Raw genomic sequence first — 12,229 nt, forward strand, 5'->3', positions numbered from 1 at the left:
ACGTAATATTATACATGTGACGGTCTATAGAACTACGTCACATATATAGTAAAACAAGATTTTCTCACATTTTTCCGTATTGTAAATTATTCGGTCGTTACTTTAAACGGCAGAAATTTCTATACATTTTTTATATATTTATGTATACTTCTTGTCATGATTTTGCAAAAATATATGTGTATACCTTTCGTTAGTTAAAAGTGATTTAAATATTTGTTTAAAAATTAGTGAAAAGAAATGGACGGGTCAACTTACAAACGCATGCGCACTGGAATTAATTCACGCTTCTTTACGAATCACCCATGGCGGAGGTTCCTTCAACAAGTCGCTGTCAACGTTCGCTGATTGGTCGGTAACAACGTGTAAAGGTCAAAAAGGACAAGTTCTACGAACGCTCACGATATCGAAGCCGCGATAACGGTTTAACCAATTATCGCTCGATTCTTTCGGTTCGAAAAATGCCGATTGGTTTGCGGCGCGTGCATCTGAACACTCGATGCGGACGGAGGCGACATCTGGTCGCTGTCGCGAACCAGCTAAAAACGTTTCTCCCGTAAGAAGTCACGAATAGCTGTCTGAAATCAACAACCGGTGCAAGGAGCGATTAAAGTGACGCGGTTATGTACGCAAAACAATCGCGTCGAACGCGGAAAACGTCTTGAAACATGTAAGGAGCTGTTACCGTCAGTGCCGCCGTCGCCTTCAAATTTTCCGTTCCTTTTTGTTCTACCGTCAGCACTGAAAACTAAAAACGTTCGCTCGGCTTCTGGCAACGAGACTTCACGAATCGATATTTATCTCATCGGTGACGTACGGTTGTTTCAAGCGCCGAGGCCAAACACGAATCGACGCACTACGATGAGCGCGAACAATGTGCAAGCGATGTTCGCGTGCTCCAGATGCTTTTCGAGGCATCCGTTCGAGGAGCTATCCCCGGGACAGCAATTGTGCAAGGTATCGTTTACCGTGTTTCCCCGTGCTTTCTCCTCCAACAAATTCTCTTACACGATGCACCAACGATTCCCCACGAGCGTCGTTTTTCTTGTTCGCGAGACACCACGCTAATAATAGAACTTTCAATTGAAACGCGCGTTTCGCGTGTAATCGATGCTTTTCCGTTACATTCGATACTCCGAAAAGGAAATTAGTCCTGGAATCCTTTATTACGAGAGCCGGAAATTTGTTTACTTTATTATCGCGTCGAAGACCGCGCGAATTTTCTGCATTTCACATAAGCATCGTTTGTTTAATTTGGAGCAGAGACTGTATGCTACAAGCACAACAAATCTGTAGTCTATTATTTGCTTGCAAACACTCTTTGTTGCAACCAAGTTTTAAAAATCTAGATCTTCTCTTTGAAAGTTTTACATTTTTTTTTCAAACACAGTTTTGTTGATTTCTTCTTGCATTATGCCATGTATTTTATACAGCAGCGCACACACATACACTGTACGAACACTGAAATTTTTATGTGTACATTTTATTTAGAACTTTCTCTATATTGTGTTGCTTATTTAGGAGTGCAGAGGTGCATTTCCAGTGGTGAAATGTACGTATTGTAGGTCAGAATTCCAGCAAACAATGTAAGCACTCTCAACTCTTGCTTTGTATTTATCGCAATTGACCCCATATAGTCGCATTAAATAATCTTGTTCTTTTTTTTACAGAAAGGGTAACACGAGCACTATATGTAAAAAATGTGAGCAAAACGTGAAATCCTACGGTAAGCCATCGGCCTGTGAATATTGCAATACGATAGCTGCATTTATTGGCAGCAAATGCCAACGATGTACTAATTCCGAGAAACGTTATGGACCACCGGTTACTTGCGAACAATGCAAACAGAAGTGTGCCTTTGATAGACAGGATGAAGATAAAAAGGTAACGAGAAGAAAACCATAATCTCCCTCAACAACCGAACTATCGCTGTTGATAATCTGCGAGCTCTGGTTTTGTTCAAGGTTGATGGAAAATTGTTATGTTGGTTGTGTACATTGTCTTACAAACGAGCACTGGCAAAAACAAAACAGTCGGACGCGGAAAGGCGGGCGCATTTGAAACTGGCACAGCAACGGGCAGCAAAGCACAAAGAACAAAAGTAATTATTCAAATACGTACTGTTACAAGGTAACTTTGTGCTTGGTAGTTTTAATTGTGTTTCTGCACGATTTCAGTATATCGCTTCGATGAAAAAACAAAACCGGTAACGTTTCCACGTGCGAACGTCGACTCGCGCAATTCTAGCCCGCTCATTTAATTAATTTTGCTTCAGAATGAAAGGTCACAATAAGAGACCGCACAGAGTAGACGTAACGAAGCTGCCGCCGCCTCAGTCGGAAGGCGGCGACACGAACGGCCCTGCGCCGGTCAAAGCAGCGAGGATGGTCGGCGTGCACGATCCTCACGATCCAAACAGTTCGGATCATGTGGTCGCGGTCACGCAACTTAAAGAAAAGATAGCTCACCTTCAGAAGCAAATCTCCATCAAGGATAGCCAACTACTCGCCAAGGATAGACAGGTAATTCTCTATTAAAAGTTTTCGACTTGTCCTTGGAAATTCGGATTCTAAAGTTCTCTGGGATGATCCGATGAATAGAGGAATAATAAAAGGACCATTTCTGTCGACAGATCACCGAACTGAAGGCGAAAAACTTCACGTCGGAAACGGAGCTGCGCAACAAAATGAAGGCAACGGAGAAAGAGTACGAGACCAAAATCTCGACGATGCAGCTCAAGATCTCTAATCTATTGAAAGAAGTCGCTTCCTTATCGAAGAGTTCCAAGCGAGGCGACAGAGTGGCCGCAACGAAAACGGAAGCTGGGACCAACAGTGGAAGCGGAACAGACAGTCCTGTACCTTGATAAGGTAGGACATTATTTCACATCCTCATTTATTCGTTCGTCGATTTAATGTCCGAACGATATCTTATTCTACGTTTATCATTTTTTAATTGGTCGGCACAACATATCCTTTAACGATAATAAAATGTTTTACAATCGACTGTACGAGTATTTAGCGTTTGACATGGTATTTTATTTGCGATTCGGTGTTCTCGGCTTGCCGATCGTTTCGTTTCGTTTCGTTCCGGAGCCGAAAAACGTGACGAGATGGATTCCGTGTAGTTTTGTTCTGCTTTTAGTTGTGATCTAGCGTTTTTTTCCAAGTACACGCACGTAACAGTATATATGATTTTCGCTACCTCGATCCCAGATTATTTTTTTGGAAAGGAAAACGAAACCTTTCAAGATCTCCGCGATGGGATCAGGTCGTCGGACGAGCGGTTTTACGTTCGAAAGTCTGAAAAGCTCGCGTACCAGCAAATTCCATTTGGTCTCTCTTTCTTGCTCGTTACCGCGATCGGTGCTTCGCGATTGTTCCTCGAGGAGATCGCGAGCATATTTTAAACGAGCGCCGTTCCTACGAGAACAAATCGGAAAAGAAAGTAGTTGAAACGTGTGAGATTTGTCCGCGAGATGAAAGATTTTTTCTTAAAATTGTTTTCAGGGACTTGGTTAGCTGTGACAACATACTCGAATGTCCATACCCGCATAAGTCATGTGGTACATTACGTATAGCTAATTATTTCCATTAACAAGGCAAAATCTGTATTATTTTTCTAATTAATATAGGAATATGTATATTGTCCTCGACGCGTGTAGACGTGTGATCTTACGCATTTTTCTTACGTCCGGGAGATGATGACGAGTTGGCTGAGAAAACAGAGACAAAGAAAAGAAAAGAAAAGAAAAAGTTGACGAACAAGATAAAGAAAAAAAAAGAAAAACAAAACAACTGTTAACGCTCTCGTAAGTTAGGTAGCTTCTCCCAATATCCCCGCAGTTTCGTTTCGCCTCGATCCGCGCGGTTCGTTTCGATTTCCACGGGCTCGAGCGACCGAGGAAAGACATTCGTTCCGATGTGTCGGCTAGGAAAGGAAGCCGCGCGTAATCCTTTTAATTGTACAATAAGAAAGTAATCGGTGACACGCATTCGCTTCGACAAGATACCAATCTCGCGAGAACCATGAAAAGTGAACCAATTCGATCAACCGATTAACCCACGGTCGCGAAGGTTGACATCCTTCGGTATCCTGGGGTAATAAAAAAAAAAAAGAAAACGAACAGACTTGTATATGTGCAGACACGCGCACACACCATGATAATTGAGCAATAGTGCTGCTGTAACACATGTCATTCTTTTTTTTTCCTATTTATAAACGACGAAGATGTAAACGACGATGAACCAGGATATGGTGATTGTAGATCAATTTACAATAAAACGTTGAAAATGACATGCCTCGCCTTCTAAGTTTGAAACATATCCTTGGACTCACATCCTGCCAGTGGGATTTCGTTTCCCCTATCCGCGTTATCGTCTCTGTTTTTACCACGATAACGCGGATAGACGCGAGGACATCGTCGCGTTTAAGGGTGCACAGGACTATTGAAACTTATTGTTCATTCTCTGGAAGCCTCGCTTTCATAAACATTCGAAGAAACATTGTCCATCGAAATATTCCAGTAGCTACGGAAGTTGTAGGACCCAAATGCATTCGATTGTATTGGTAACATTGATTAGATCCCACAGGAGATAGAGATTACAACGATGAGAGCAAGTTCGTAAAGAAAATCCCGTTTACGTCGAGAAACCCGTAAAAGTCGTTCAAAAAGCATTTTAGTTCGAAGCATTGCTTCGAACTTTGAAGTCCTCTATGTGAAAGCTGCACTTTCGAGCATAAATACCAGTCACAGAGTGGAGCTCGGATATCGATATCGAATCATTCTACAATTGTTTATAAATTATCGACGATCCCTCGCCGCTCCACGACTCTTAACAATATCCAAGATTCTGACCACATTGTTCCTTTATGAACGCTATGTTTGCCATCCAATAGTCCCGTACCCCCTTAACAGACAGATAGGTGTCCGAACTGAAACGTATCGTATCCCTGGATCTCCCGTCCCGACGGTCCGCGGGAAACTCGATGGAAACCGTGTACGTGTTCTACGAGGTGCGAATGATAGGTAGTGATATGTGCAATATAAATATCCAACAGCCATATATTTATTCTTTATTTTAAGAAACAAATGCTAATTGAGCATTACCTATTCAATAATTGTAATGATAATAAATGCGTAACAATTTTACTATATACGAAGTGTAAGGATAATTAACATTTAATTTATAGTCGTTTAAATACGTTTACGAGCGTTGTACACGCGTGTACAGTACAGAGTTTGGAGTTATCGTTTAATTATTACGAGATGGTAAGAACTAAATATTGCTTGTTGTTTGTTGTCGAGGCGGTTAGTCGCTTGCTTCCTTCGATCATTCTACTTTCAGCGGTATTTACACAATCTTCTCTCATTCTCTCTCTCTCTCTCTCTCTCTCACTTCTTCTCACTCTCTTTCTCTCTGGTTTTAATCTTCACCCCTCTTTTTCTACACTGTATAATTCTTCGTGCTTATTTTCTGTTCTCTTCCTCGCAATTTAATTCTTACTTGCTAGGTGTAATTTATTCTCTCTCCCTCTCTCTCTCCCTCTCTCTCTCTCTCTCTCTCTCTCTCTCCCTCTCTCGCATACACACATACACACAGAAATGCTCTCCCTTGCCCACGTACACTCGCCCATTCGCTCGCAGTCTCTCTGCATCTCTCTTTTCTCTCTCTCTCTCTCTCTCTCTCTCTCTCTCTCTCTCTCTTTCTGTAACGCGATCCCTTCATCTCTTTATTTATAATAGTGCGTTGAATGCAGGCAAGGTAGGGAATCGAGGTAACGTACGGAAATGTCGATCGACGAAACGTCACTGGAAACTATCGCCCGCGATTCCAGATTGCAAATAGCGTTATAAAAAAATATGATATATTCGGCGTCGATCGATCCGGCCGTTCAACGCTTTCGCGGCGACTGACAACGTTTAACGTTTGCTCGATTAAATTAATTGCGAGTCGCGAGCGTTCCGTAGACGTCTGTGTGGTTTCGGTTTCAGTTTCGGTCGCGGAAGCATTCAAGTTCGACCATCGGATAATTCTCGCGTCTGTGTGTTTCTCTCTCTTTCTCTCTCTTTTTTTCTCTCTCTCTCTCTCCCCCCTTTTTCTCTCTGCTATAAGTCTGTTCTCAACCGGTAGAAAAAAACGAATGCGTTGCTGAGAAGGCGATGCATCGAACGGACTGTTGAATTTCCTGTCGTCCCGCAGGTCCGCGTTTCCAGTGTCGTTTTCGCGGCGCAGAGCTCTCATGCAGACTCGCTACCGGAAGTAACACCGATCCTTCGAGTTTCCTGCTTCGCGAATGCTCGGATCTTTTTCCTTTTTTTTCGCAGTCGCTGACGAAGATCTACGCGCATCTGCCAAGTCTCGAATATTGAAAATAAATGAACGAATGATGAACGCATTAAGAAGTATCGTCGTTTTTCAGACTATGAATTTGGAATTTGATAGACGCATGTGCACTGTGCGACCGAGTGTGAGACGACCTCCATGGAAGTTACGAAGCCGCGGTTTGCAACATATTGCTTCTCTCTCTCTCTCTCTTTCTCTCTTTCTCTCTAGCGACGAATACAGATCAGTCTGGTGAAACCCTCCACCTTGTCTGTTGAACGTGTCCGCGGAAAAATCAGCGTGAAGGCCTTGCGGATCGTACCGTCTTCGATTTCCTATCTCCCTTTTGCCATTTCTCACCGTATCTTTTCTACCTGCTGCCGCGGTGTGTAAAGAAAAGAAAATGACGCTCTCTTTCTGGCACTCTCTCACTCACTCACTCTCTCTTTCTCTGTCTCTCTGCCTGTCTCTCTCTCTCTTTCTCTCACACACGCATTCTTTCCCTCAGTTTAAAGCTGCCTTAAACGTACGACGCCGGCGAAGTATCGTTTCCCGATAGGGGCGCGCGAAAGCGGTAAAGAGGGGCGCAGCGAAACGGAAGAGACCAACTAAACGCGATATTTCAGTTCCCCTGTCTGTTAGAAATCTTACGACGAGCACCATGAACATTTGCAGGAACCATTGGAGTTGTCGCGTTCCAAGCTAAACGGATAGACGATGGATGCGTGCACATTATTGATTGCGATCGGCCGACGAACTGGACTCTCTTCGAATGTCGAGAAACTGAGGCTTTAACAAACGGATCAACTTCGCGAAAGTGTACGCGTGTGCTTCGAGATTTATATATATATATATATATATATATATATATATATATATATATATATATCTTTCTCTCTCTCCTGTTTATCGGGACCGTTCGCTCTTGGAATCGAAACGTGGTGCACGTAGTTTTTGCTAAACACACTTTTCCCCTTTCTTTCTGTCGCACACACTTTTATATCTCTCGTTCGTACAGTCATTCTCTCATATTTTCTCTCTCTCTCTCTCTCTCTCTCTCTCTCTCTTTCACGTAGACAATCGATAACCGTGCGTATATCAGTCTGCGATACATCGTGATGTGCTGTCACGATCGGTCAGTGTTTCGTTTCGATAAAAATCCCGCTTGGAAGGCGCGCGCGAATCACCGACCGACGACGACCGTTATTATCGTTTCGCATTTAATGGTAGGCTGCGCTGCCTTGGCGCGTGAAAATCAAAGTGGAAGTACCAAAAGGACGATGAAGAGATGCCCGCGAAAACCAATGGAAGATGAGAACGAACCCGGTAAACGGGGAAAAGAAAACAAGGCTGGGAGGGCGGCAACGACAACGACGCGTGTTATATCGTTCACGGTTGTTCTTTTCGATCGACTGATTTCCGCGTCAGCTACTCTTTCGTCGATTCGATCGTTTCGAATTCGCGTCGAACCGTGCCCGCGAATCGCCGTTCGAGGGAAGGCTCGGCCCGATCTCGTTTAAATTACGTTAGAAATAGCCGCGGGACGCAACGGTGCGTTCGTTTCTTTTTGACTAGAATTTTTCCTCCCGCCCCCTCTCCCCCCCCCCTAGTTACGCGGTCGTGTTTAAATTTATCTCTCGGCGCCGCGAGATGTGCTACCCGTGTTAGTGTGCGCTTTCGATTTGTTCCCGATTAGGAAGATCGCCGCCGAGTCTTCGCCCCCCAACGAGAAATTTCGTTGCGAAGCGATAAAGAGAAAGACGCGCGATCCTTGATCGGCCGGGGATTGTTTGTGCGCGCGATCGCGATAAAAGATCACGGGACAGATAACGAACAGCGGAGAACGTTCGACCGTGAGCAGATTAGAATCGTCGATTCTCGGGGATAATCGCTTCGCGTTATCGGCGTCCGCGTTTTTTTTTCTCGAGAAGACGAAAACGACGGGACAGACGTGTTTCGAAACGATCGATCGAAATTGAAAAGTTTGGTTCGCGTGTGGCCGGGGGACGACGCTTCCGTTGCGAAAGTTTGCGAAAATTTGTGAGAACTCCACCGACAAAAGGACGCCTAAAAAATATATATGTGCATGCGTGTATGTATATACATGTATGTATGTATGTATGTATGTATTTATGAATGTCTGTATGTACGTATGTATGCATGTACGTATGTATGTATACGATGCGCGTATAAATACAGGTATAAGAGATGCTCGATCACCCCGAAAGCTATTCTTTTTCCTTGTATATCTTGTTTCCGAAACGGATCTCTTGGTTCGGTACACGCGCGAATGAACGATCGGACGCCCGAGAAAGGGGTTGTTTCGGATCCGAGGATCGATGTCGTAGAGCGCAGCCTACCGTTTCCCGCCAACCGACGACGATGTATACATATACATAATTATATAAAGGTATTCATAAATTAGAGCTCCTTATAATTTACCTTTTAAATTAGATCGAATAATTAATAGTAATGTTAGTATATACAGGTACAGGTCTCGTATAGTTTGCAGTCGTGTCGTCACTGGTTTGTTGTTCGTTCGATCGTCGCGTCGCTCTCGCTCGTTGTGGTTGTTCAGAATTTTTCTGGCGCGCGGACGCCGACCAAGTCCGCCGCCTGTTTTGTTAGCACGGGGGACGCGTAGAAAATGGTACCGTGACGCCGTCGCGTCGAAGCGAAGACGTCGCATCGGGGGAGATTATTCGTCGCGTTATCGACCAACGACGAGAACGGAGAGGCCGGCTTTCGATCTCTTGACCGGGTCTCTCTCGCGTCCCGATAACGCGCACGGACCGGACACCCTATTGGCAGCCGAGAAGTTGGCAGTCTGCGGACGTTTCGTTAACGAGCGGCAAGGGGAAACTCTGCTCCGCCTTCCAATCGCCGTTTCCCCAATAAGGGGAGTGCGTGCGCTTTTTCCATGTGTCCTTCCCGCGAAGGTCGACCTACTGAACTTGAGCCAATCACGGCCGACAGCCGTCTCCTCTCTGCTCCCAATAATACGCGATCGTCGTGATTTCGCACCGGCGACGTGTCGTCGTACGCTCGATTGACGCTCCTGAACGCGTTAACGACGGAGCAGAGAACCGGCGTTGTCGTCGACACGCTTGCAGAATCGAGACGTTCGCATCGGGTCTTGGTTCGATGGGGGAAAAATGGGGACTTTGCCGGGGTCCGAAACTTTGGAATCGCTCCGCGGATCGATAACTCGATTGATTCGCGCGCGATAAGTACGAGAGAGTTTTAAAAAACGCCGGCGTTTAGCCGGGGAGAAAAATTTGCTGTTCCGATAATGAACGATAGCGCTCGATTTCACCGTCGACGAGCGATTCCAAAAATCGAGTTTCGGCGCGTTTCGCCGGCTGGACGACGGAAGTATTCGTGGAAGCGTAGCGATTTGTATACGAGTAGAAAAAGGGAACGGCACGGATTACCGCGCGGTTACGGTACCTTTTTCTATGCGTCGCTGAAGCATGGACCGTGGAAGGATAATCGAGAAGCTCGAACGACTTTGGTGCATTCATTTCCCTTTCTCTCCGTCTCTCTCTCTTTCTCTCTTTCTCTCTCTCTCTCTCTCTATCCGTATCTCTACTTCTCTATCTCTCTCTCTCGATTTCGACCGATTTTGCGAATGGCAGCGTGCAACGACTCGAGAATATCGTAATTAGCGATCAACGATCCCATCGGTTTCTGTGTCGACCCCCTATACCGCGTTCGTCCGGATTCGGATTTGTGTTCGTTGGTCGGGCGCTACCATAGAAAAAATATAGAAACGAGTATTTACAAGGAAGGAACTTTGTTACGCTCGTATGTAGATGGGAATCCCGTCGACTCGTCCCACCCGAATAAGACAACGCCGTCCCACCGACAAAGTATAATCAGCTTTCGGGAATGCAGTGTGTCTACTAAAAGCTTCGATTCAAGCAACAATGTATATTCAACAATCTCGGGTCGCTTCAGTACGCGTGAACACCGCTCGTTTTCTCCCGCTCTTTTTCTCTCTCTCTCTCTCTCTCTCTCTCGATCTCTCGAAGCGTTTCTCCCACGATTTTCCTCGTGTCTCCCCCTCTCTGTCTCTCTCTCTTTTTTTTCTCTTTCTCCCTGTTTGTCACATCCCCCAACCCCGACCCCACCCGAAACCCCACCGTTCTTTATACACTCAGTTCGTGATCATTACACACGCTGCTTACGACGAATCAAATTTCAGAAAATTACAGTTCCGGGAATAGCTCTCGAAAGGGAAGCAGGGGTACGAGTACGTTTCGTCTGTCGTGAGCAACTCGTTTACTATTCCACGGCTAGGTTCTGCGCTGGAGCGAAAGGGCTCATACCCCCGTTCTTAGGTGCACTCGATTATGTGAGGCTGGGAGGTCTCTATGACGCTCGGCCTGCCCACGGAGTTCTCCAGGTTGTGCAGGGACGTGGAGTGCGGCCCGTGCGTAGATCCGTGCGTCGATCCGTGCCTCTCGTAGTTCTCGATGTGCTCCAGTTCGCATTCCTTCGGAATGTTACCTGCAACCGAAAACCAACCAACGTTCCCCTATCAAACTAGCCGAGAGAGCTCGCCAATCTTCTACTCGGCTTTCTTCCAGAGTTACGTAGTAATCGATTGTTTTAATCACAATCATTGATCGATAATCTGTAATCGTGGACGAACGATTAATTTGTCTTTTCTCGTCGTTTGTTATTGGGTCCAGACGAGGGGCCCAAACAAAACAAGTCTAAAAACTATTCAGATTTATCATTGGCTATCATGATACCGAATTTTTCAATTAATCGTAATCAAAGAGATTAATCATTACATGATTAATAATTACCCCGTTAACCCCTTGTACTATAGCAACGAGTCACGCTCGTGATTGAATATGAATGTCGTTCGTTTCTTCTAAATCGAAACAGAAATTAATTCTTCCGTTATCAAAGTCTAGGATCGAAAGAAAATGAATACATACAAGAAATAAAAATGGCCTCGTTCTGTCAGAGAAATCATACTGGACGAAGAAGTCGCAGTACAAGGTGTAAATCATGACCAACGATTACATTCGCTTTGATTATTTAAGTTATTCACTAGTCACGATCACTCGATTACTTGGCGATCGTAATCATTAATCATGACCACGATTTCACGTTAGTCAGAATCTTGAATCACTAATCAGACTACTTTTTGTCCAACTCTGCCTCCTTCTTATATCTAAATCGCGTTCGACAGAGCCGTCGAATGGTGTAGAAACACTTGTTTCACCTCCGATAGAAACAATCGCCAGAAAGTTGTTCATTCCTGGTTATCGCGTCGATCGATTCGATTCGATTTTATTCGCCGTTGTTTCCGACCAGTTTACTCACCGACATTCATGTCGGGCCCGTACTCGTAGTAAGTCGGCGAGCCGACCGCCGCGGCCAAGGCGAGCTCGTCCTCGATGTTGTTCGGCCTGCAGCTGGTCGTCTTCCAGTGGGTCCTGAGGCCGCTCGCGCTAATGTACTTCTTGTCGCAGCCCTGGCAGGTGTAGGGCCTCTCGTTCGTGTGTAACCTCTTGTGTAGCTTCAGGTGAACGAACTGAGTGAACTTCGCGGGGCACAGGTCGCAGGCGTACGGCTTTTGGCCCGAGTGCAGTCTCAGGTGCGTCTTCAGGTTCGAGGTCGAGCTGAACCTCTTCTTGCAGATCTCGCACTGGTGGGGCTTCTCACCTGCAACGATCGCGGCCGATTAGTTTCCGTTCGGTCCTCTACGCCACAGCTCGGAATTAAGCGCACACAACACGAGGACGAGGGATACGCCCCCTGACTCCGGTCGCAGCCTCTCGCTCCTCCGAGGTCGCCTCTTTCGGCTCGGAGCACATTAGACGCGCGGGCCTGTTGCTCTAAGTGCGTGCGCGTAGCACTTAGGTGGCCACGGATGAGCGAGAAGC

General features: G+C 45.6%; 2 protein-coding genes across 7 annotated transcripts in view; one reads left to right on the top strand and one right to left on the bottom strand.

The window, feature by feature from the left end:
• The first annotated feature begins 319 nt into the window (after nt 1-319).
• LOC117220188 (protein FAM76A) overlaps nt 320-12,229 on the top strand; it is a 68,762-nt gene continuing 56,852 nt past the window's right edge. The window contains exons 1-7 of one of the 4 annotated variants that reach the window (XM_033469918.2): nt 324-954; nt 1,519-1,583; nt 1,668-1,881; nt 1,962-2,098; nt 2,273-2,519; nt 2,630-2,867; nt 3,507-4,293. In XM_033469918.2, coding sequence (XP_033325809.1) covers nt 859-954; nt 1,519-1,583; nt 1,668-1,881; nt 1,962-2,098; nt 2,273-2,519; nt 2,630-2,863 — 993 coding nt within the window. In that variant the 5' untranslated portion in view covers nt 324-858 and the 3' untranslated portion in view covers nt 2,864-2,867; nt 3,507-4,293. Of the gene's footprint in view, nt 955-1,518; nt 1,584-1,667; nt 1,882-1,961; nt 2,099-2,272; nt 2,520-2,629; nt 4,294-12,229 lie in introns of those variants that run through there. The other 3 variants (XR_004490214.2, XM_033469917.2, XM_076524843.1) reach the window with 3 other exon arrangements.
• Blimp-1 (PR domain zinc finger protein 1) overlaps nt 5,045-12,229 on the bottom strand; it is a 36,224-nt gene continuing 29,039 nt past the window's right edge. For all 3 annotated transcript variants that reach the window (XM_076524835.1, XM_076524836.1, XM_076524834.1), the window contains exons 7-8: nt 11,667-12,008; nt 5,045-10,835 (exon numbers count right to left, since the gene is read on the bottom strand). In XM_076524835.1, coding sequence (XP_076380950.1) covers nt 10,663-10,835; nt 11,667-12,008 — 515 coding nt within the window. In that variant the 3' untranslated portion in view covers nt 5,045-10,662. The remainder of the gene's footprint in view (nt 10,836-11,666; nt 12,009-12,229) is intronic.

Source organism: Megalopta genalis, chromosome 10, assembly GCF_051020955.1.
Source record: "Megalopta genalis isolate 19385.01 chromosome 10, iyMegGena1_principal, whole genome shotgun sequence".
Lineage (NCBI taxonomy): Eukaryota > Metazoa > Arthropoda > Insecta > Hymenoptera > Halictidae > Megalopta > Megalopta genalis.